Source organism: Miscanthus floridulus, chromosome 6 (assembly GCF_019320115.1).
Source record: "Miscanthus floridulus cultivar M001 chromosome 6, ASM1932011v1, whole genome shotgun sequence".
Classification (NCBI taxonomy): Eukaryota; Viridiplantae; Streptophyta; class Magnoliopsida; order Poales; family Poaceae; genus Miscanthus; species Miscanthus floridulus.
Window position 1 is genome coordinate 127,810,205 of NC_089585.1, and position 25,356 is coordinate 127,835,560.

Sequence of the window (25,356 nt, forward strand, 5' to 3'; positions counted from 1 at the left end):
AAAGTGAACAAGGCCTAGATAAATTTTTTCACTCTCTCTTCATCACATCAAATCTTTGGACACATACATGGAGTATTAAATGTAGATAAAAAAATAACTAATTACACAATTTAATTATAAATTACGAGATGAATTTTTTGAGCCTAGTTAAACCATGATTAGACAATAATTATCAAATACAAACGAAAATGCTACAGTACCAAATACTGATTTCTAACCTCAATCTAAACGAGACCCTGTTCTTAACTTACCGGGCATCTCCGACGGTAGCCCATATCTCTTTTCCATTCATATTTTTTTTAAAAAGAGAAAAACTTATCTCTAAAATACCATGTATCCCTTTCCCATTTTTTGGCAAATGGCAAACCTTCCCCATTTTTGGCAACTGGCAAACCGGCTTCCTCCGTGAGTAAAAATAAACACATCCGTACTCGCGCGCATCGCCTTCCCTCGACCGATTTTTCCCGGGTGGCTCTCGCAGTGCACGTGCTGTTGGAGTCGGGCGTCGGGCCTAGGTCGCCGATGAGTCCCAGACGCAGCGGCACGTCCGGACCCGGCTCCGGCGGTGTCGTGAACCAGAACGTCCGCACCGTATTGCTGAACCCCATGGCGTAGTAGTACTTGGTGCCGTGGTCGAGGTTGCTGTCTTGCTGATCGAGCATGCAGTGGTGGATGTACCCGGACGTGTAGTTGTAGTATGTGTAGCGTGTGACGGTGACCTCGGCGGCGAGGTCGAGCCTCTTGTCCATGGCGCGGCCGTACAGGATGGTGCTGTCGTTGCCCTCGGCCTCCACGGTGACCCAGGACACCCCCGCCGCCGTCTGCTGGGCCGCGGCCGCGAGGAGCACTATGGCGGCGACTAGCAGCGCGACGGCGCCATGGCGTCGTCGCCGGATGCCATTGCCAGCCACCACCGTGTGCATGGTGGCCACCACGGGACACTAGTTGAGAGAGGAGCACTAGTGTGCATGGTGGCCACCACGGGACACTAGTTGATGCCATTGCCAGCCACCACCGTCTGCTGGGCCGCGGCCGCGAGGAGCACTATGGCGGCGACCAGCAGCGCGACGGCGCCATGGCGTCGTCGCCGGATGCCATTGCCAGCCACCACCGTGTGCATTGTGGCCACCACGGGACACTAGTTGAGAGAGGACACGTGCGTATGTACGTTCCTAGCAGGAAGTCGCGGCGGCGGCGTGGAAGGTTTCGCGCGGCCCTGCAATGCCGTGCGAAAAAAAATATTTGCGGCAAAAAAAAGGCTCGTGGGCTTAATATTTGATTTATGAGAAGTGATTTATAGGATACACTTGGAGATAGATTTCTTTTTTCTTTCAATATCTTTTTAGAAGTTGAAAAATATGGATTTTTTTTAAGAAAAATTTAGGATACTCTCGAAGCTCTTACCTCTTACCTTCTCATCCGTCAAGACTCAATCAAGATCATATTTTCCGATTTTCTGTTCCCCGTATCCGGTATTCCGGTCCGCGTATACAATCATAGTTCTGTTCTGGCATCCGGTGCGGTCCGTTAATTTCCGATGCAGAGAAGTCCGTCCATGTTCCGGTGTTGGTCCCCGTTCCACACCGTTCCCGTTATAATTTCTTCCGCATTTTGTTTTTTTCTATAAAAATATCATGGTCATTTGATTATTTATTGATACATTTCAATTAGGAACAAAACTTATTTTATTATAATCTTGTTCAGCGAGACTTGTTCATAGGCCAACCGACCCGATCATCTGAAAAAACTTGACCCAGTCCACCAGTACATTGAGTTGAGTTTTGAAATCTAGAACAGATTTGGTATTTAAACTAGTCTAAATAAATGTATCTCCATATTATATGCACGTGCCAGTGCAATCATCGATGGGGAATGCCATGTAAAAATATCAGTAGATCTTTTTATGATAATTGTCAGCGCGCGCACCAATCTTTGACACGGCAACTAACTCCATGTCAACTCTAATTAGATATTAGAATTACAAATTTTTATAGATCCACAAAGGAAGTTATCTGTAATAAAGCATGGATAGTATAAAATTATAATATGGTATATTTACAAGTAAATTATGTTGCTTGGAACGGGAGGAAAATATTTATGAAGATTATATTTTAAATTTAATACAAGCTTAATAGAACACTAGAATCATATCTATGTGTTGGATCGGGCAAAAAAAAACAGTACCATGATAATTAAAGTTTGACTATGTGTTATACTATTACCAAAAAGAATACTTTAAGCTAGATATTCGTAACATTTTGTCTCCAGGTAGAGCCGTCCTTATGATTCATATTCAATTAGAACATAATTCAAGTTTTAATGTGATCATGTGAAATCGAAACAATCTAGTTCATAGTGTAATAACCATGTTTATCACAACTATCTAAAGTGAACTTAAGGAAATTATTCTCTATTTAGGGCTACGGGATCCTAAGGTGAAATTCTTTTAGTTTGAGATAAAAACAACTAAATAATCTGATATGAATACGAGCATACAAAATTTTAAAAGTAAAATATTTCCACCAATTATCATACTAAAGCCAATTTATTTGATTTTTAGGAGGTTAGTTTGTTCCGTGAGTTATAACAGTAAGATAAATAATACAACGACAATGCAAGTATGATTGTGTTTTACTGTTAGAAAAGATACTTCGAACCTGACGCTTGTAACATCACTATTACATGAGTCTCTATAAAAGAATGGAGAATTCAAATATAACTGAACTTTTGTTGTGAAATAAAAAATATCTAGTTCGTTCATAAGAACCGTGTTCATTACACTCTGTTCCACCACTTCGTGTCTATGATATACTAAAATAATCTTGCAGTCATGTACGAATTAAAATTCTACAAGAATTTCCATCATAAGACAATAGTTGGATCACAAAGTTATTTCGTGGCCATCCTGATAAGGACGGCACTCCTTAGGATGCACCGGCTGATTCTCCAACCATTATGCAAGGTTTACTACCAGAACTCAAATGCAACAATTACATATAGAGGTCAACTTATGCTTAAGCGATCCTTTTCATATATAATTTTGAGAATTGCTTGCTACCTATTGATATTGTCTTTCCTAGGAATATTAGAGAGGGTCATTAAGTACTTGAAGAGAAGTGTGGAGACGGAGAAGACCAGCAAGAACGTCCAAGTCAAGTCGGAGGCCTAATCCAACACGACCAAGACACACACAGACCCAGTTTCAACGATCCACATATACATGGAAAGATAATTTCATAAGCTAATCAATGGCTTTGGTTTGACATCAAAATTTCACCGGAGTCAAAGGGAATGATTGAAACAAATTAGCATCCAGAATCTACCAGAGTGACGCGTCACCGTCTTTTGGTGCATTGGGTCGTGTACTGTCTTAGAGCCTGTTAGGGGGCGCGTCCAGTGGGTATCACGCTCCAAACACTTCATATTGGTTGAGGTCGCCAAAGTTAGGGTTTGGGGTTTTAATTTAGATCAATTTGTCATCGAACAATCGCTGTCATCGGTTGTGAACCCCCAACTTATTTAGATCAATTTGTCATCGAATAGTCGCCGCCATCAGTTGTGAACCCCCAACTTGAGTGCTTTGATAATACATCAGAAATCGCCACTTCAACTTAGTTCTTCTTTCGAGTCCGTACTCATGTTATTCGTTTCACGGGTAGGGATTAACATTCTCGGCGATATCAACCGGATTATGACATGGTTGATAACTAGAGGAGTCGTGGTGCTAAAATTATAGAGTTTGGGTCTTCTGATGTGAATCATGATCAGTGTGTCATGCTTCAACCAAAACGATAGTTATCTCCACTTAACGGACAATCGGAAACCCGTCCCCATCAGTAAGCGTGGAGGCAGGGCGTGCAATGTAGGTAGAAGAAGAGCGCGAGCAAGAAGGTGGTGGCTACGACAGCGCGTCAGGCGTTGTCCAGTGGAGGGCGACGACGCCCGCAAGGCGGTGCTCTTGCGTCCTCGCGACTCTCAAGTCTGAGTGAATAAAAGAGAGCAACTATCTTATCTTTTTTTAGTATGTTTGGTTGGGTGGCTTAGCTCCGAGATGCCTACCTAGATACTCCCTGTCTCCAATTAACTGTCGCCGTTGATTTCCATACCAAAAGTTTGACTCCATTTGTAGAAAGTACGTGCAACATCTGTATCTTCAAATATATTTTTTAAAACTAGATTCAAATATCTATCTAATGATATATAGAACTATTATCCTGTAGCTGGCTACAAAATAACTTATTCTGTAGCTACTTTGAGTTACGATAATTACTATGTTAATTTACGAGATTATAGTAACTCCTTACTAAGTGGTTTACTATAGCGTTATGGTAAATATCCCCATGTGTTATAGTAACCTAACTATCGTAAATATGTATTGACATTATCGTAAATTAGTATATAAAATTATCGTATATAGAGGTGACTATAGAATAACTTATTTTTATAGCCCACTACTGAATAGTCTCTCCCTCTCCCCCCCCCCCCTCTCTCTATATATATATATATATGGAAGCAAAAACGACAGATATTTATGGAGGGAGGTAGTATACTCTTGAGTCTTAACTTTGGTTGGCTGTTTAGGTGGCCTAAACACCCTTGATTTGGAGGCCTCCAAGCTGGCTCATCTCCCGCTGAGACAGTCTATTCATTATGCACCAAAGATTTTGTACCCGTAACTTTAATATCATTAAGATCGATAGCAGCTAAAGCTCTCTGAAAGGGTTCGACTCGATCCGATGGCCGACGAATCATCCGAGGTTCAACGCACGGCTACAATGCACCCCGCACCACCCCGCACGCCCTCCGCACCCGCACCCCCTCGGCGGCCGGGGATCGAATCCCGCTTCCCACCGTCCCACGCCCCAGCAGTTCTTTTGTTTCTGAAAAAAATCGAGAGGCCGGGCGTGCTCACAGCGCGGCAGTGGCGACTGCACGCGCTTCCTGCGCCGGCGGCAGCCCCTGCGTGCGCTCACCCATGGGCGGAGCGGCAGCGGCGTTGGGCGGTGGCCGGGCACGGCCGGCTGCGGCGGTCGGGACCCACGCTCCCGTGGACGGCGGAGGCGGTAGCGCCTGCGGCAGGCTAAAGCGGCCTAGATCCACTCGCCCTCGAGAGGTCGGCGGTTAGATCCGCGCTCCCGATGGTGGAGAAGATCGTGCTAGGGTCTATGCAGCTGCTCTTGGCACTCCTGCGGACTGTGGAGGAGCAGGCGTCGTCACGACTGTTGCCTCTGGGCATCCAGCTGCAGCTGGAGCAGCAAGGGCACCCCCCCAAAGATCTCTTCTGAAGTGCTGATTGTGGCTCATCTGATGGTCCTTTCGTTGGCAGTGCTAAAAATATTGTGTTTTGATGGATATTTGGTTGGCCTGTGCCTCCAGGTTCATGCACTTTGCGAGCACGCCAGAGGTCCTTGAGTGAACGCCAATGATTTTTGTGTTTTTGGCTACTGCAGCACTCTCGTTTGTATTTGACAATTAGTGTATAATTATGGATTAATTAGATTTGAAAGTTTTGTCTCGCGATTTCTCACCCATGCAATTAGTTTTTTTTTCCGTCTATATTTAGTACTCCATGCATATGCAGATTTGATGTAATAGGTACTACGCAAAAATTTTTGGGAACTAAACAGGCCCTTAGCTATGTCACAGCTAGAAAGATTTATGCGCATGGGGTAAGTGCCAAGCAATTGTTTCAGATACTCTTAGATTGTTTTTTAGCCTTTTGTTTCTTGGCGTGGCTGTTTCCTAAAAATTATGTATCTTTTCAGGGTAAGAGAGATGCTACCTTGGACCTTGCCTCCTTGGGTGCAGCGGCGGATCTAGGATTTTAGTACAGGATATGCCACATACAAAAAAAAAATTATGCAATTTGGTAAAACCATTTTTAAATCGTTAAGCCATATTCCAGTTTGGTAAAATAACATGCATTAATAACATGATAAGCCTTAAATTCAGCGATTAAGCTAGAACACTAGTACAGATTTTGAAATCACTGTCGGTTCAAAAAGGCCACCAGTGTCTGTTTTTAAACTGGCACAACTAAAGTGGCAGTGATGATGGCGCTTATCAGTGCCGGTTCTAAAAAACCGACAGTGATGTGGTTTCCAAAAAACCTAAAAAAATGGGCTGAAAATAGGGAATTATTTTTAAAAATACCAAGAGAGACCTCACCTGGCAGCCACACAGTCATGCGATTTTTCACGCGAAAAACATGCGCTTCGCGGCCACCAGCGCTAGAACGCTAAACCTCCTGCTTCGCATGCTCATCACCTAACCACTCCACCTGTAAGACGCTTGTGTACATTTGGGATATTCGTCCTCCCCATTTTATGTCACTTTGGTTCGAAATGAATATTTAGGCTCCTAAACGAATTCAAATGAAAATGTTGTCAACTAAATAACACGATAAATCTTAAATTTGAAGAGTAAATTGAAAACATTTACACATTATTATAGTTCAAACGCCAAACTTATAATTCAAAAATGTAAAATAGGCATAAAAAGAAAGTAAGAGACTTACAATACTATTTATCTTACAATAAATGTCTCGATTATACCATTTTTATCCACTACAAAGAAAATGTGTCGTTTATTGACTAGACAATCATTTAAAAGATTATCACCCATCTTATTTTTTAAATTTATTTTTACTAAACGGAAAGCATCGTAGAAAATACCCTTTAATCATTGTAATCTGCAGGCAGTTAGGTTTTGCGTGCACGTAGAGCCAGCAGGTAGCAAAAAAGCAGTTTGGGTGGATCAATGAATGATTTCTGGAGCCTGGGGCGGTGGAGCCTAGAATCAAAGATGTACGTATCAGGATCCTCCAAGGCGTGACTATGTGGACCTCCCGTCGTGTGGCTGCGCGGGCCTGAAAAAGGCTGTCTCGGCAAGGCCGTAGCAGCGGCCACTGCGTTATCATCTTCTCCGGTATGTTTTTCTTGTTTTCTTTTTTACAAAAATACATGTATATGTCCTCTACTGGCTGGAACTGCAGGATATGCCAGTGCATACCTGGCATACCCCGTAGATCCGCCCCTGCTTGGGTGGAGCAGGTGTGTAGGATGATTGTATTTAGAGCTTGGATTTCCCTTCATTATCAATTAAGGTCTGGATATTATTAGCTTTGTTCATCTATGTTCAAGCTTAAGTGACATGGAAATTTATAATTGATGGTAACAATCAGAAGCAGAGAAGGTAAATTCAGATGGGAACACAAATGGGATAATTGACCACCATGGAATTTAGGATCCCTTGACTAACGAGAAATAGTGTATTGGATAGCACGAATTTTGCAATGGAAGCAATCTATGTCTAATTCAGGAAAGACATGAGTTATAGTAATTGTATTTGTGGTATTGAACTGAAGTTTCCCTTTAACTGTCTGACTATGAGAACTTTATGCAAAGAAACTAGCCACTCCTCACTAGCATTGCTTGAGCTCTGTTGTCTGTAGATACAATGTTGTGTTCATGATGAGACCGATTCTAGAGTTTGTGATGTGATGACTTGTGAACAGATAATAAAAGTTTGCCCCAACAATTTGAGTACTTATTTTTTTACTATTGACAGCATGTGCATCGGAAATCCTATACGAGTTTTAGAAAATAGCATGGGTTTGTAAAATGATTTGATTTTGGAGTGCCTTGAAATGTTTGGATGCAACAGAATTTATAGTTTTTAAAACTATAGTGTTGCTAAATTAAACTGTGATATGTAAACCATGGTATTGAACGTTCGTGGTTTCTAAAACTACAATTCTTTAATTACACGGTTTCCTAATACTACTTCTGTATTTGTAAGGATTGTTACTTAAGTTTACAGTATTAGTGTCTTTTTCTACTGCATACCTGTCTTCTTAAAAGGTACACAGTTTAGTAGTGAACCAAAACTTGTCTATTTTAGAAGTATACCTATAGGCGTTTAATAGATCTATCCAAGGTTCTTTTTGCAAGTTGAATCGGTTCTTTGTACATTCATAAAAAATATTTTCCTGTGCATTCATAATTTTTTCACACATTTTAAATAGAGTGAAATGCACCATTTTCCTGTATTCTCATCGGGGTCCATGAATTCTCAAAGTGATCATCTCGGTCCTCCATTTTTTCAAGCGGTTCATTCTAAATTCACTCTAGGTCTAATCATGGACTTAGATTCACACTTCGAATGAACCACTTCAAAGGGACCCATATGATTACTTTGAGAATTCATGAACCCATATGAGAATACGGGAAAAGTTTAGGTACCCACGGTGCATTTCACTCTTTTAAATACTTATGTGGATCCTTGGTCTTTCTTTTTTTCCATTTTCCATTTTCCATTTTGAGCTATTAGGTATCAGTTCAGAAAGTATGCCGGATTTCTGGCAAACTGCTTTCTCTGTTTGGCAAACTATTCCATTTGTTGTCAACCTAACTTGTCCCCTTTTCTGTTGCTTTTCAGCTTTGTTCATATAAACTGGATCTGAATGGTATTACCAGCTGTGGATATGATAACATAAGGTATGACTCTAGTCATTTATTTATTTATTTCAAGCAACACAAACAAACGACAATGTTAGCTTTTGTTGTTTGTGACCATATATGCCATATAGAATAAGTTGTCATTGTACCGGTGAACCAACCATGACGCATAACAGTGATATGGAGTTTTGTCCTTCCCTTAGTGAAAAATAGACGCATTAAGAACAATGTAGCCAGGTTTATCATGACTCCCGTGCACACTTCCTAATACAATATGGAAAATATATCAGACATAAATACAAATTAAGAAGTTTTAATTATTCATTAATAACTTAGCCTAGACTGGATAACATTCCTATTTCTACTTTTGTTGTGTACTCCATAATTCCATATACTTGCAAACGTGAGTGCAATTTATGTCCTTACCAACATAATCATTGTTAATGAAAGCATGTAAAATATGTGCATGTGACTCAACATTAAGCACTAAGTCGCCATTCCCATTTCGTCTATAGTTGTACCTGCATAATTTCATTATTATATGGTTACCAGGGCTCAAGAAAGTGCTAGAAACTGGAGTAAATGCCGAATGGTATAAACTAGGGAAAGAAGCTAATCTTACGTGATAAGGTACCAGAGATAATCTGTTTCATCTTTTGTAGTTGAGAGGTGTTCGCATAGCTGGTTTCCGACATGTGAGATTTTACTTGGTACTGCAGGAATTGGTTCTTTGAATATTTTCCACCTATCAGCATGATTGAGAGGCTGCACTACTTGTGCTGATCTTAAACCATGCTGAGCATTTATCTGCCATAAAATTTTCAAGAAGCATCTAAGGTGTTCAGTAAGTGAGCATTTTGAGTTTCATGAATGTAACATGCACACCTTGCCTGTTTCAAAAATTAGTTCCCTGCACTGTGAGAGGATACTGATTGACTTAGGAGCTAGCTGGAACACCTCTTCACCAAATTGAATGGTTGATACCTTATGCTTGTCAAAGTTTACCAGGAAAGCCACACACCCAGAATCTGTTGCAAAAACATGCCCCTGCAATACACCAAAAATTTCTCAGTTAGATTGATGAAAATATAGTAATTTATTGGAAATATAAAAGCCAAGGTTACTCTAATTTCACCTCTTGTTGTTGACCAAACGAGTGATTAGAATATGTTCCCCAAAGTAGTGTCTCTGCAGACTGCTTCACTGCAGTGTGCAGTTCTCTGAGATGAGCCCATGTCGGTTGCTTTCAGTGGATATTATCTAAATATTGATGTTCTAAGGAGGGAAATGTAATTACTAAGTACTTGAATACAACATACTATTATTTCTATTGAATACAATTTTGTAGGAAACTCTTTATTCTTCCAAGTTCCAACTGCCACAAGATGTATTAATTGTACAGTGTCTGGAGAAAATGGCGAGTACTATAGATCAGCAATGCTGCAAATTCAGAACTTCTGCCTGTTGCATGTAGAGGTTCTGCACCAAAGCTACCATAGGACAGTCCTAGAAAGGCTTCTGTGGTGGAAGGATTCTCAATGTTATAGTATGAAGATAGCTACAGTTGTCATCGAGCATCAATTGCTGACTAGATATGCTTTATATCCTGTTCGGGAGGCCGTAAACGATCGTGAATTATTTACTGCTGGCTGGTTTGGTGTGAGAGAAAAACACTGTTCCTGGCTGGAAATTTACGATCGTTTACGAGCAAGCGAACAGGCTTGGCCTTTGTGTGATCTTATACAGTGGCCCTTCTTGATCTGTGCGCCCATGTTTTTAGGATATTTCATACAACAAATGTGCTCTTACTAGTTGTCAGCAATGTTGGGCAAGTTAAATGAAGTTACCAACTTACCATATTCATCAAGAGGGGCTCCATCATAATAGCTTGTTGTTACATAGGAAGATGTAACCCTTCCAAAGTTTGTTCCACCGTGGTGCTACATAAATCTTAACTCATGTGAGAGGAGTAACAGAAGTAGTAAGAGATTCTTTTGAAAATAGTTTTGTCAGGTCTATAGCTTCATTTGTTCTACCATGTAGTAGTTTACAAAGCTCCCTTTCTTTCTCGCTATAAACAGTGCTACTGCAAAGGCAAGGTCTGCTGCTGATCTATATCTTTGATCTTGACCATATAAAGGATAGCTGTATTCAGGGGAAATATTGTGTTAGGTGTTTTACCAAACAAAGTATATGGTAGAAATATTAGAAGAAAAGCATGAGTTATTGCTGCACCGAGAGGTCCAATTTTCTGTCCATAAAGCTGGTTTGTTTGGCGAATTTGGCCCTGGAAATGTTTCCCCACAGATGAGCCCATTGCAGGTATTAATCTAAACCATATCATCAACATTGCACTGATTTTCAAAAATCACATCTCAATTTATAAGTCACTATAATGGTATAAATATGGCCAATGAGTCACTGACAATTGGATCTGGGGCATCATCCTGCTTACACATCATCCATGGAACACCTGTCTGCAGATTTACTGCCATTGCCGCTGCCCAGTGAAGATAAGGTGGCCCTTTTGAATGAAATGCAGCCTCAACCAGCTTATATTCATTTTCAATCTGCAATGTTAATTGAAATTTTAAACAGCATTCACCTTATATATAGAGTTCAAAGGACAAGCGTTCTTTAGTTCCTTTAACTGACCTGTGATATGATTATGGGGCCTCCTTGTGGGTAGAATAGTATTTCATCCTTCATCAGGTTCACTATTTTGGTAACGAACTTTTGCATATGCCTCTGCATGTTATATATGAATAATGTACCATGACAAAACAACAGTGTAAAAATGAAATTAACTCTATCCTTCACTATTTTGGTCATCGATGAGTTTTTCTCTCTTTATCTATCCTTGCCTTTTTCATTTTTTTTATTTTAACAAGAGTTTTCAGCCTAGGTGAAAACATGCTCTTCTCGCACCATGTATGACACATTGACATTTGTAGTTGATCATAAATTGGGTATCTTTTTGTTGCTTGCTTAAAAATTACATTGAAACATTTTTGGTTATATGTAGTGCAGTTGTTCTGTACTACATAAGAGTCAACGGAGAAAAAAAAGAAGGCATGAAGGAAACAAGGGATGATCTTCCTATCTCAGGTATGCAATTTGAAACGGGATACCTTGAAGGGTTCATTGTCAGATCTGAATGTAATGTTAGGGATGCCACGTAACCAAAAGGGTAAGCCTCTGCATGAACAGAAGAAATTCAATTAGGAACTTTGTTTTTTTCCTTGTTTCTTTGTCCTTTGTATGTTTTGAATTACTAAGAATTCAGCAAAATATAACTATGCCTGGGGATAATGGAATGCTAATCTTGCATTTCATGCTTTCATACCCGTATTTCCACTCCGACTCGATGAAGGGGCCTATTCTGAGGCTTACATAGAGACCTTGAGCATGGATTTCTCTGATGAATTTCACCAGATCGTATCTTCCCTCAAAGTGATCCAGCAAAAGAGAATTTGAAGAATCCATTGTTACAAAAACAAAAGGCTCCTATATTAAGTTCTCAATTTTATTTTGGTAGACTGTAACATGTAAGATTGACATATGAAGATTGTATATATCACCTACCTGCCCCTGAACAGGCTCGTGTGCGTTCCAGAAGACGTATGTTTGAATGACATCCAGGCCACCTTTCTTGGCTTTTGCTATGAGGTCCGGCCACATCTGTATAAGGAATGAAGTTTTATGCTTCATATGATTGCTGATATATGAATGCAATATAACATTGTACCTTTTTTTTGAAATGTATACAGTGCTGTAATACTGCTGTGCTTGACTGTTCGAATACTCACCATCTCTGTTTTTTCGCTCCTAATGCTTAAAATGATTCGGTATTTCGTATTGCTAGTTCACCTTGCATGTGAAATGACAATTGTTTCACCAAATATTTACGTGTCTGCCGTTCATATTACATTATGATCTGGTCTTTTTATTTTCTTCTCTTTTCTTGCATGCAGTGGCTCAGAGTTCTATCGACAGAACACTACAATACTTTATTTTGGAGACGCAATCTTCCATGCTGTTAAAGCAAAAGCAAATCCTATATTTTGAAGGTACAAGTGAAGTGCTGAATGGCTAATTTGCATTGGCCTATGGTTTTCAGCTAAATATAGGAGCAGTGCCCTTAAACCCGGCTTGATCCACTTATTTTTTCATCTAGAACAGTGTTTTTCTCTCACAAATTCATCCAGCATTACTCCAAACCATCCAGATTCCTCCAGAATTCAGACAAGCGAACATGCCCTCAGTTGGTCCTTCCTACCGGTCTCACTGCTTGTCAACGTCTTATGCTTATGCTGAAATGATGTGAGAAAAAAATACTGTTCCATGGCTGAAAAGTAGTGCTGAATAAGCTCAAGGGAACAGGGTTGCGCCCTATTAAAAAAAACCTCTCTTGCGCCGACCAGGCAAAGGCAGCAATGCGAGCACTAGTGACCGAGATTTACTCGACGAACGGTGCACATGCATGTCCTGTGACCTCACATCTTACGGTTTCATCGAGCAGTAAAGAGCAATTCTTCTTCTTCTTCTTCTTCTTCTTCTTTTTAAAAAAGCAGCAGTAAAGAGCACCGAGTGTCCGGTCGGTTGCAAGAGTGCAAGTGGCTAGAATTTGTATGGTGCAGTAACTGGTTAAGCTGAAGATATTCAGGATCACGACGAGTTCAGACTTCAGAGAAAGCAAAATCTGGATGCGACAAGATCGATGAGCTTCATGACGATCAAACCTAAACCCGCCTGAGAGGAGATGAAAAAACCGCAAATCGAAGCGGTGCACACACGATGTACACGACGTGTGCATGACTGCATGAGCACACTGCGTCCAATAGGCAACATCCAACGGCGTACGTACCTCAGGCGTGCTGCGAGGGTAGCGCATCTCGCCGGAGAAGAGCATCCTCCTGACGCCGTCCAGGATCAGCGCCCTGCCGTCGTACGTGACCTCTCTGCGGCCCGCCGGCGTGTTGCCTCTTTCGTCCTCAGCGGCCTCCGTCGCTCCTCTTCCCGCAGGTACCTAGCTAGGCTCTTCGTTCTCTCATCGCGTACGTGTACTGGTGTTGCTTATATACTACCGGACCTCTCACCGGCCGTGTACGCTGTGCGCCGAGGTAGGTTGTGAATCGCATAGGAGGCGGTAGGTTGCAAGGCTTGCATACATGCGCTTTTTTTTTCTTTTTCTTTTTGTTGGCGCCAGTGTTAATCAATCAGTTTGGCATATTTCTCGTCCTTTTTTATTTTGTATCCGTCTTCTCAGTTTTGTATCTGGGTTACCGAGGTTTTCCAAAACTTGTTGGTGCGTTTCAATAAAGATCCCACTAAGGGCTTGTTTCGATATATGTGTATCCACCCTAATTCACGTATGTTAAAGTAGAATGAAATAAAATTTAGTTTAATTCTACTTCAATCCATTTTAACACATGTGAATTGAAACGAATACATGCGCATCAAATAAGACCTAGACATGACAGCGTGCGTCTAAAGTAACCAGCGACGGAGCAACGTGAGTGTGGGTCACGGCCCTCCCTGGCAATTAAAGATTTAAAGTACTTCGATGTAACGGAGATTTGCACATAAATAAAAACTTTAATACCATTGCCCCCTCTGGAATTCCCATCGAGCTCCGCTAAAAATAACCACTAAAAATTAAGCTTTTTGCAAAATGCGACCACTACTACTGGTAAGGACGATATCAGGTAGAATTATGGGGCTGATGAAAAATGAAGCACAAGAAACCTAGGACGCAGCTGGCAACCGAAAGCAGAGGGTCCGTGTAACATTTGCCCTTTTATTTTTTTTTAAAAAAAATCACAGTGCCAAGAGGTGCCCAGCTGCCGGTGCCAGAAGCTTCCTCGGAAACCACCAGCACCACCGTGTTCGTCTCGGCTGCCTGGCACCGTCCTCGAGCATGTGCGCAGGTATGAGAAGCTTCCTCGGAAACCACCAGCACCACCTAGGAGTTAAAGGGGATAGATGCCAGTTGCCAGGTGTGTAGGTACCCGAGAAGCGAGCTAAAAGTGTGGGTGGGTGGAGGTAAGGGTGTGTTTAGTTGGTAAGTTGAAATTTTTTGGGTGTCATATCGTATGTGTCGGAAAAATATTGGAAGAGGTTTTTGGATACTAATAAAAAAACAAATGACAGAACCCATCAGGAAATTACGAGACGAATCTAATGATACTAATTAATCGGTCATTAGCACATGCAGGTTACTGTAACACTTAAGGCTTTTCATGGACTAATTAGGCTTAAAAGATTCGTCTCGCGATTTTGCCGAGAACTGTGCAATTAGTTTTTTTTCGTCTACATTTAGTACTCCATGCATATATCTAAACATGCTCTTTTACTGTAGGAGACAAAAAATTTTGGAAACTAAATACGCCCTAAGTATAAGAAAAGAAGATAGTTCTATTGGGTATCAAAGAGCTATTAGCTATATCTATTAGTTAGGATCTAAACACCTCTACAGTTTTTTTAATTGGTTATATTAAATTCTTTTTAAAAATTAACTTACTAATTTAGTCATAGCTGATAAACGATCTGTTTGCTGATGGGTTTTTGAGCTGATTTAGGTTAGCTGATACTAATTTGTGATGAGAAAAAAATATTATTGACTCGTTGGTTTGGGCCAGCGACAGGCTGAAAAAATGGTCCCGGTCCATTCAAGCGTGCCCTAAACCTTCTTCATTCTGGTCTGGTCCTGGCTATCCATTCGGGTTCGGGCACCCTCTGCACGGAAACAAACTACGCGGAGTCGGTCGGTTCTCCTTCCCCATTTCCGTCCTCTCCTGGCACGGGTCGGGGGAAGAATCGAAACCCTTCGTTCCTCTTCTATTCGAACTCGCAGCCAAAGCCCATGGCGGACACGGCCTCGTCCTCATCAGCAGTGGGACCCTCGGCGGTAGACGAGGCCTCTCTCGCCTCGGTGGCGGAGGCGGCGCCGCCGGAGGAGATGACGCTGGTGGTGAAGTGGCGCGGGCAGGAGCAGACGGTGCGGATGGTGGGGGACGATACGCTGGGTGAGCTCAAACTGCGCATCTGCGAGGTCACCGGGGTGCTCCCCAGGCGTCAGACGCTGCTCTACCCCAAGCTCATACTCAAGGACATCGACGACTCCACCCTCCTCTCCTCCATCCCATTCAAGCCCAACGGGAAGATCAGCATGATCGGGTAAGCGATGCGATTCCCCGTCCCTTGCTCCTCCTCAAACCCCTTCCATCTCCTCACTTGCGTGATTTGGGTTCAACGCGTGGTTGGCGTGGAATTGGAGGGTTGGTCTGTGAATATCTGCCGGGCCGCTGGGTACCGGTTGCCGAATGGATCGGAGTTCGGAGAGGTACACCTGGTGGGGATCGTGGGGAAGTGCTCTTATTTTGAGACGGGAGTGTTGAGGTCTGGGGCTAGAATACCCGATCGCTAAACCCTAGCTTGTTTGGACTCCTTTGATTGATCTGTCTTCGTCGTGGTGGTGTACTGGTGTTCGTTATCTAATCGTGGTGCTTGGTTAGGTCTGTGAATTGAGACAGTGGAGTGGAATTTTCTGGGGTTATGGAAAACTCCAGTCCCCTACTTCCATTTTTTGTGTTTGTGATTTGGGAACCTTTTCGTGGGTTGTTCGAGTGGATAGGCGATGATGGCAGAAGCATGTGCTAGGTTCAGTTTGGTCTTTATAGAGATGGGAATAAGATGTTTTAGCTGTGACAGATGTTACTACCTGCTCGAACCATAAACAATTGCAGTTTGATTACATATTCACATTTTGCTGTAAGGTGATGACTGACGAGCAGTTCATTTTGATTTGGATTAGCTTGACTGCACCAATGATCAAACCATTTGTGTAGTATTTGATGTTACTACTGTGATGATGGACAATTCTCCAAATCTTAGTTTGAACTTTCTGGATTTTAGTTTACGCACCATATTGGTGGTTATTTGAGGCCTATTGGTAATGTCTGTCTTCATTTGACATGTTACATATATAATATGATCTGATTTATTATTTCAGAGAAATCTAATCTGTTTAAAATTTGATAGATGGCGTTGGACATCCTAATCTCAAAAATAATTTGGGACTTACTATTAAAAACTTCTCAAACAAACAAATTTTATTTTGGTCAGACCCTATAGTCTACAGATTCCCAAATCTCCAAAATTTAGACCATTGCCCGTTGAATTTTGTTAAGATGCATCTGTGCTCTGCACCTTATGCTTAATCCGTACAGCCATCCTATGAAGCTTTTGTTTTCTGTTTGGACTGTCTTGCGGTCAATTTGTTTGTGATTTTTCTTTGACATAGGTGGACCATGAGTTTGTGGCTATCTTAGACTCTTAGTATACAGTGGGTGGGATGAGACAGTTTGAGGATAAAGATGCATCTTGAGTTTATGGCAGTGAGATATTTGCGCACTTAAGTGTGCATTACTATTGGATGAAAACCTTCATATGTGTAGCAGCTAGGTTTTAGTAAGATTTGGTAAGATAATGCATAATTTTCACTTGAATACCACTCCCAAATTCGATTTTGAGATCCTTTTTAAGTTTTAAAATATCTGATTGTCAGATATTCCTATGGCTTTTAGTGAATCCTATGTGATGCCTAAGGAGTACCTCTCTGAACCATAATAAGCAATTAAGTGGTCATCCTGTCATAGTGAAGTATTTGTTGTGCGCAGTGGACCAGTTGTCTAGTTGTCTTATCTTTACTCAACATCCAGCAGGGTTTTATAATTCATGTAAAGTTTTTTAATCATTCCTTTACTGTGACCATATATCTCAAACAATGTGCTTATGTTTGAAATATCAAATTTTAGACTGTCTGGTTTCCTCCCTATATTTTGAAGGTTGTCATTGTTTCCTCATAGTAATTTGTATGTATTTAAAGTTGCCTCTTCTAAATTTCAGTACTATTGAAGAAGAAATATTTGTCGGCCAAGAAGATGATCCAGAGTTACTTGATGATTTTGACTTTGAGCAGAATGAAGCTACAGCCATTAAGGATAAAGATGTCTACAAGCAAAAATTAAAGCGGCGTGCAAGTCAATATAAGGTACATTTTATTATTTCTCAAGTTAATGCCATATGGTTTGCTTTTTTTTTATACCTATTTTAAAGTCTATATTCACTATGTTATCTGAGCAATGATTACTTAACCATAACTAAGTGTCTCTTGTTTTCTCTACATACTTTTAATACTGGTGTTGACAACAACATGAAGGAACGGGTAGGAGTGTGTGATGCTGCTTTTGTGTTGATGCTGTTGCTTGTTGAGCTCTTACTCGTTACTACAATGTTAAAGTTAGGCAGTGATTGATATGCTTTTTGGTGTATATTCTTATAGATCAAGCTCTTGAATCCATGCCGCAAAGGAAAGAAGCTGCTTGTCCTTGACATTGATTATACTCTGTTTGACCATAAGTCAACAGCTGAGAATCCTATGGAACTCATGCGCCCATGTAAGGGGACGTTTCGGCACCACTGTTAATCTGCTACGTTCCTCTAGTGTGCTGTCATTTAAATTGTGTGCCATAATCGGCTTTACAGATCTTCACCAGTTCCTCACAGCTGCATATTCAAAATATGACATCATGATATGGTCAGCAACTAGGTAAGCTTTTTGGCACCCTCGTCTATCAGCTAATTGGTTATGATTTTGATTTGAAACTGCTAAGGCAAAGTAGTAATAATACTAATAATACCTTTGACCCTTGGACGCAGTATGAAATGGGTGGAGTTGAAAATGGAACAACTTGGAGTTCTTAGCAACCCTGACTACAAAATTACTGCTCTTATGGATCACTTGGCTATGATAACTGTGCAATCCGAAAATCAAAGTAGAAAGAAAACTTTTGACTGCAAGCCTCTTGGTGTCATTTGGGCTCAATTCCCTGAGGTTAGTATTCTATTTCTGTGCTTCTTGTATTACCAATTTAATGTGAAACCGTGTTGGGTTCTCATCCAATTCTTTGCTCACTTGCTGTATCTTCTCCATATGCAGTACTACAACGAAAAGAACACCATCATGTTTGATGATCTAAGAAGGAATTTCGTCATGAATCCACAGAACGGTCTCGTGATCAAGCCATTTAGGAAAGCGCACTCGAACAGGCATGATGATCACGAGCTGGTGAAGCTTACACACTACCTGCTTTCGATTGGAGACCTAGAAGATCTCAGCAAGCTGGACCACGGTAAATGGGAGCCCTTTGTAGATGAGAGCGCAAAGAGACGCAAGCGCTCTTAGCTTCGTTCGGTATAGTGACTTTCAGAAAGAAAAACAGAACACCCATTTTGTTTTGTTTTCAGTGCTATGGATAGCACGCAGATTAGAGTAACGGAATGACCAGGACAACCCCAGGATTTACTTAGAACATATGGGGCTTCAGCCTCGTCAGGTTACAGTACTTCCTGAATCTCTGCTCAGTTAAAACTTGAATCTTACGGTGATTTTTGCCCATCTTTGTGCCCCACGCTGACTTCCGTTCCAGCTTGCCTCTGCAGTTGTCTGCAACAATTTTTAGGCTGCTGAGCCATTCATGAGCATGGCCCTTGTTGGATTATGATGGGGGCCTTGACTGGGCTGAGCTGGGTGTACTTAGTAGTAGGGGTCTTCTTCTGGCTCTTGTAAGGCCACCATAATATCTGAGTGATGGTGCTGATGCTGCAGGCTATATGACGTGTGTAGGAAACAGTGATGGTCCCGGTCTAGCGCGTGCAGCTGTCTGTTCATAATTCAGCGTGCCCGTAGCCGCGAGGACCGCCTTGATAAATACTCGTTGCTTGCTAATATTTACTGGGCAGAGACAGACCTGTGGTAGTATTTGGTGTGACAACTGTATCAAGGGTGGTGGTTGGGGTTTAATACCCGTATCAAATGCCAGATTCTTATTAGCAACATATGCCCGCTTTAGAGCTTCGGTGCTGAAGCTCTGTGGCCATTTAAGTATAATAACCAAGCAAATCTGAAACATTATTTTTGTTGTTAGATAGAGGCCTGCCCAAGGTAACATATCTGAGAACACGTCGTCGTACTCGGCAATTAGTAGCATCATCACTGGCAGGACTTGGGAGTTGGGACTTTGGGCTGATAAGTCATGGCTGAAAGTACCGTCGGCTGATTTATTGTGAGAAAAAAACACACTGTTCGTTCGCTGAAAAAGTGCGAACACGGCAGATATTGGTAGTGTTGGCTTTTTTGTGTGTGTGTGTGTGGAAATTCGGCAGAACTGGGGTTCTGTATCTGGATCCTGGTGGATGATCCATGATGTCGCAGCACTGCCATCTGCGTCGTCACCTGCCATCGGTAATAATAATCGTTTTAATTCTTTGCCCCGTTGCCTCCCAAACCCGCGACCATGAAGCGGTGCCGCAGTGCCGCACTGGTTTAACTTGTGCTTCAGAGGATAGTGGCAGGCGGAACGGGACCAATTTATAATACTGTGCGTAGTATGAAATACCCAATGCCACTGAACTTCCCTTCTCGCAACCAAGCTTGAGGGCGAGTCGCATGTCCAATTTCGAGCTACTGCATTGGAAACGTCGCCTTGGTCTTGCCGATGTTTTCATCCTGATTTTGCGCTGTTCTCTCGTGGTTACGCAATCAGGCTCGTCCGGTAGCGTAATCGGCAAACAAAGAGCCAGCCAGCCTCAACCTCCCCAAGTCAATTCCAGCAAACAAGAAACACCATACAACAGAATTGGTCATTTATGCAGCATTACATGATTGTCCAGTACAGATTACACGCACGATGAAGACTCTCAGGGAAGATACAGGTTTGTAGGAGGGTGGTCAGATTTGGGGGCTCTTTTGGCTTTACAACAGGAGGCAGGACGATCCACGGACGCATACACGGCATGGCAGAGGGAGAGAGATGGTTTTTCTTGAGACGCGCTTGGTTACACGAAATGACTGCAGATATACGGGAGTAAAATATGATCATGTAGCAGTAGCAGCAGCAACTAGTAGGTAAAATGGTTGTCAGGCCAGGAGCCAGAAGTTCTTCTGCCACCGGGTGCTGACGAGGTACCCACCCACGCCCTTGCTCTTCTTCCTCACCGCCAGCGTCAGGCACTCCGCCTGGTTGATGCACTGCTCCACAAACTCCTCGCTGCTGCTCCGTAGGAAGCTGAAACAAAAAGGAATTACAGCATTGGAATTTGCTCAAACAACAGCTGGTTATCACTGAGGTGAAGAGTTCATTTGCCTAATCCAACCTACTGAGGTTAAGATGCCCCTCCACATGTGATGTGACTATGTGACATAGGAGTAGCAGCAAAAGTGTATCTCGCTGGTAGCTGTGTGTATGGTTCTTGCTTTATTTAGGAGAGGTGTATCTAGAAGGACAAGCATGGTATCTGCGATTTATGGATTGCACATGGCCGCTGCATCCTAAAGCGTTGTTTTCACCCAACGGCATGGACCCTAGTATTGAACGGTGGTTAGCAACGATTCTTTACAAATAGTTTGGCCACCACTTGTGAGTAGGGCCTCTCATAATTACATTTTTTATCTTCTTTTTAATAGTAGTATCTTACAGAGAGTATACACTGAGACGCAAACCAACTAACCAAGTGCCATTCAGCTCACTCCAGAACCTTGACCTACTGTTTTTAGGATTATTTACCTGAGAGGATAAGCTAAACCTGATAACAGTCGAATATTCTGCTGGCATGTATAGATATATAAATTACTGGAGTAGTTCTGAAGTCTAAGCTTTGTTTTCCATTTTTAAACGAAACACTACGGATGGGCATCATGAGAGATTCTCTTACCACAGTTTTACTGTCCATAGTTGACCTCTGAGAGCTTCACATTTCCAAGACATATGCAGGATGGATAAGATAGAAAGGGGTACGGTGCTGAGTGCCTTACCAGCTTAGCCAGCAGTAGGGAGATGGCTTGCACTGGCTGAGCACCAGCACGGAGGCCTCCAGCTTCTTCACTTGGCTGAGCACGGTGCCGAGCTTGGGCCCTTGGATCACAAGGGCCTCAACCTCCACCTAACATCATTCACACCCATTTCTCTTCGTGAGCCATCATGACCTTCTTTACATTTACTGATTTTTACAGGCCACAACACAACAAGACAAAGGAATAGTTGATGCACCTCTACTGTCACACTTAAGCAGGCAGGTGCAGAGACAACGAAATAACTATGGCTTTTGATTCAAGCAAACAAAAACCAGGCAGGATGAGATTGCATTTCATAATGCCAGGGTTTATGATTTCAGATTTTAGGGGACCAGGGAGGAAATGAAGAGCTCCACAGTCTGTTGCTTACTTCCTTTGTAGTAGTAGAAATGGAGACCCAGGTATCGTGCTGTTTGTTTGGCTTATAAGCCGTACTTTTTCAGCCAACGAACAAATTTTTTCTCTCACGACAAATCAACCAACAGTACTTTCAGCCATGGCTTATCAGCCAAGCGAACATGACAATATATGGTGCCCTTTTGGTCTGTCTGGGATCTAGATCCTGATCCATGCAGACAAAAAAGTGGATTCTGATCTCATCTATGATCTCCCCAACTGGTTACAAGTCTAAAAAGGAAATCTTAAGGCCTCAGGTGATGAGTGACTTCTCCAGATTACCTAACAACCAGAATCCCTTTTTCTTCAACAAGAACTGTCATGAACCCATGAAGTACACATAGTATTATTGATTCTTTTTTTGGTTGGTGTCATTGTTTTTAATTAACTCCTACTTATTCTCTTGTTGGTGTAATTTTTTCACTAGTTAATTAACTACTAGTAATTCTCTCGTGCATGGTTCCAAGCATATGCTACCAAAAGAAGGCTAGCTGTAACCAAAGTTGGTTCAAATGTGCACTGCTTACGAGTAACGAGTACTAGCTAATTATAACTAAGCTTCCACTAATCAGCAAATGCAAATGCATGTGCTGCAGATGCGCACCTCTGGTCTGGAGGCCTTGCAGAGCGTGCCGAGCAAGTTGGCGAGGGAGGAGGCCTCCTCGCCCCTGCCGCTGCCGGTGTGCGGCAGGACGTGGAGCAGCGTGAGGAAGTCCTCCTTGTTGGTGACGTGGGTGAGCGCCCACATCATGGCGTGCTTGGCGCCCGAGGTCTCGTCCACCACCACCATCACCCGCTTCCTCGCGGCAGAGGCGGCCTCAGCCTGCTGCTTCACGCCGTACCCACTGCCGCCGGCGCCGGCGCCGTAGCCCCTCGCGGCGGCGGCGGCCCGCTTCTTCGACCACCTCCGGGAGCCCCTCCTCCCCGCGCCGGCGCCGCCGTACTGCTGCTGGTCCAGCTGCAGGCCGCCGCAGACCCCTTCGTCGCCGTTGCTCGCGCTCAGCTGCCTCAGGAAGCGGTCCCCCGCGCTGCTCGCCATCTACCAGCTAGCTTCCCGGCCGCCTACTGGCTAGCTGCGTGCTGCGCAAATGCAATGCGCTCGCAACTGTGCGAGTGCGAGCAAAGCAAGCTAGGGTGGCGAGCTGGTGCAAGCTCTGCAAGGAGGAGGACGACGAGTACCGTGTGCGTTGTGATATGGCTACGTGCAGAGGGGAGAGCGCATCGTCGAGAGCTATATGATGGATGGCGAGGTGGAGCAAAGGACAAGGCCGCGTAAAGCAGAGGTGGTCACGAGCGTATTGGCCTAGCAGCGCCACTGCAACCTTATTAAATAATACTCGTAGTCGTAGCTAGATACACACAGTTGGTTTGGCCGTGGCTTATCATAAACGATCGTAAATTTTTAGTCGGAATAGTATTTTTCTCTCACACAAACCAGCCAGCAGTATTTCTTCACGAACCAGCAACGATACGAACCAGCCAACCGAACAGGCTGAGTATATGCTATGCACCTCAGCCGAGGCCTGATTTAGTTCCTCCTAAAAGTTTACACTCTCGGTCTGTTTACTGGTTGGTTTCTATACTGATAAATCGGGCTGGTGCTGATTTATTGGGAGAGAAAAATATTGTACCATGACTGATAAGCCATGGCTGAAACCAACAAGCGAACATGCTGTCTATCCCATTGAATGTTTGGACACATGCATGTAGTATTAAACTAAAAAAAATAACTAATTACATAGATTATGACTACTTTGCGAGACGAATCTTTTAAGCCAAATTAGTCCATAATTTGACAATAAAGTGCTACAGTAACACATATGCTAATGACGAATTAATTAGGCTTACTAAATTCGTCTCGCGATTTACCGATGGATTTTATAATTTATTTTTTTATTAGTATTTAAACACCCTATGCGACACCCCGATGTGACACCCTAAAACTTTACACCTTGGAATTAAACAAGGCCTTAAAAAAAAGGTTGGCACTGAAAGAAGGTACTACCTCTGTCTCAAAAATACTCACTGTTAGAAAAAGTCTCGCTGTCAAATAATTTTAAATTTAATTAAGATTCATATAAATAATAATAACAATTACAATTTCAAATAAACATTATTATATTAATATTTTTAGTAAACCTATTTAGAAACATAAATATTGATATTATTTTTCTATAAATTTAGTTAAATTTAAGATAGTTTGACTTGTTCTGGATCTAGAATTTGTATTTTTTGGACGGAAGGAGTAATGCAATTTTCGGTCTAGTCAAAATCAAACCGTCTTAAGTTGGATTGAATTTATTTGATATAGTACCAAAATGTATAACTGTAAAAAGATTTACCAAGAAAATACATTTTAAGACAAATCTAGTAATACTTATTTAGTACTAATGAGATATATTAATATATTTTTTTATATAAACTTAGTTAAGCTATAGATTATTTAATCAAAATCGTATATTTACCGAGAATGAGGAGGTATAGTGTCAGCAGAGAAAGCATGGGTAAATTAAGCGGAAGAAATGCAGGTGCAAGCAGTACTTGCCGTACTGGCATATATCGTACTATTTGCATTTTGAATTGACCCATGATTTATTTTACAATTTAGTATTTACTGCAGCTGACGCAGTAAAATTTAGTAGAACGAGGGAGAGATCACAGAATCTCTGGCGCTGGTAGTACAGTAGAGTATAACGTGATTCGTGTGTTTGAGGGTAGATTCGTCTTGGCCTACCAATTTCACATGCGTACGGATGTTTTTTGATCGGTGCCCGCCGAGGGAATACGGCAGGTTTCGTTGGTATTGTTAGCTCCAAAACCCCGATGCATTGGTCAATACGGCATCCAATCTCGAGCTCTCTGGCTCGCAATGTGCGGGATTCTTGGTCGGCCGTATCTCCACACGTACCATGTATGTTATGTATGCGCTCCAAATTCGCTTTTACTATTGTACTACTCTACAATCTACAGTGCCAGTACCAAATAGATACAGTTTTACGTACTCCATGTGCATGTGCTAGCTAGCTACCCAAACCTACGTGGCTCCGTATGCGTTTCAGGAATTTCAGACCAGGTTAGGAGAGGAGCAAAGAATAGACACTGTTCTCAACAGGTCTAAAATTGCCTAGAGATAACCCCCCTCGCTAGATTTTGGCGGGACCAGCCTACGCAAGATTAACGTCAGTGACGACATTTTCTCGCACGATGCTGCACACGACGCGCATCTATTCTACGGTATTCCTATGAATATGACCCTATCCTATTCTTATCCCATGCTAGCTAGCTAGCGGCCGAGAACGTGCCACGGCCGGATGCCCCCCGCTCTGGCCATCTGCATGACCGCATGGCAACAGCAGGCCATGGCTTTCACAGCGTGTGGCACAGCGCGGATTCTCAGGTTCCTCTCACGATTTCTTTTTTTACTTTCTGGGAGGACCATTGCATTGTTTCATCAGTTGCCGAGCGTGACATGATGTTCCCGCGACCTGCAAAAGATGGTCGCAGCGCCATGGGCGGCCACATCCGCCGGGCAGGAATCCATCGCAAATGGCGCCGGAAAGCACCCGAGACGTGCCGCCGGTGCGG

The 25,356-nt window shown here is 42.4% G+C and overlaps 2 protein-coding genes and 1 pseudogene across 3 annotated transcripts; 1 reads left to right on the forward strand and 2 right to left on the reverse strand.

The window, feature by feature from the left end:
- Positions 1-988: 988 nt before the first annotated feature.
- LOC136461204 (beta-galactosidase 7-like) lies at positions 989-13,632 on the reverse strand (annotated as a pseudogene).
- Positions 13,633-15,193: 1,561 nt separating this feature from the next.
- Positions 15,194-19,305, forward strand: LOC136459549 (ubiquitin-like domain-containing CTD phosphatase). Its single transcript, XM_066459392.1, has 6 exons — positions 15,194-15,638; positions 17,370-17,514; positions 17,806-17,920; positions 18,009-18,072; positions 18,183-18,357; positions 18,463-19,305. The coding sequence occupies exons 1-6, from the start codon at positions 15,325-15,327 to the stop codon at positions 18,706-18,708; spliced, it is 1,059 nt and encodes a 352-aa protein (XP_066315489.1). The 5' UTR covers positions 15,194-15,324; the 3' UTR covers positions 18,709-19,305.
- Positions 19,306-20,143: 838 nt separating this feature from the next.
- On the reverse strand, positions 20,144-23,028 carry LOC136459551 (uncharacterized). 2 transcript variants are annotated; one of them, XM_066459394.1, is made up of 3 exons: positions 22,376-23,020; positions 21,337-21,464; positions 20,305-20,590 (listed from the first exon to the last, which is right to left on the reverse strand). In XM_066459394.1, exons 1-3 carry the CDS (start codon positions 22,808-22,810, stop codon positions 20,443-20,445), a joined length of 711 nt encoding a protein of 236 aa, XP_066315491.1. In that variant the 5' UTR covers positions 22,811-23,020; the 3' UTR covers positions 20,305-20,442. The 2 variants fall into 2 exon arrangements, with proteins under 2 accessions (XP_066315490.1, XP_066315491.1); XM_066459393.1 differs by lacking the exon at positions 21,337-21,464 and having other exon boundaries at positions 20,144-20,590; positions 22,376-23,028.
- Positions 23,029-25,356: the final 2,328 nt, after the last annotated feature.

Bases quoted from the DNA above. Each gene is read 5' to 3' on its own strand.
- LOC136459549 (XM_066459392.1), top strand. From the start codon at position 15,325: ATGGCGGACACGGCCTCGTCCTCATCAGCAGTGGGACCCTCGGCGGTA. The intron at 17,515-17,805 runs GTACATTTTATT...ATATTCTTATAG, and splicing joins GGCGTGCAAGTCAATATAAG to ATCAAGCTCTTGAATCCATG. The intron at 18,358-18,462 runs GTTAGTATTCTA...CTCCATATGCAG, and splicing joins TTTGGGCTCAATTCCCTGAG to TACTACAACGAAAAGAACAC.
- LOC136459551 (XM_066459393.1), bottom strand. From the start codon at position 22,810: ATGGCGAGCAGCGCGGGGGACCGCTTCCTGAGGCAGCTGAGCGCGAGC. The intron at 20,591-22,375 runs GTGCGCATCTGC...TTTTTGTTTCAG, and splicing joins GCAAGGCCTCCAGACCAGAG to CTTCCTACGGAGCAGCAGCG.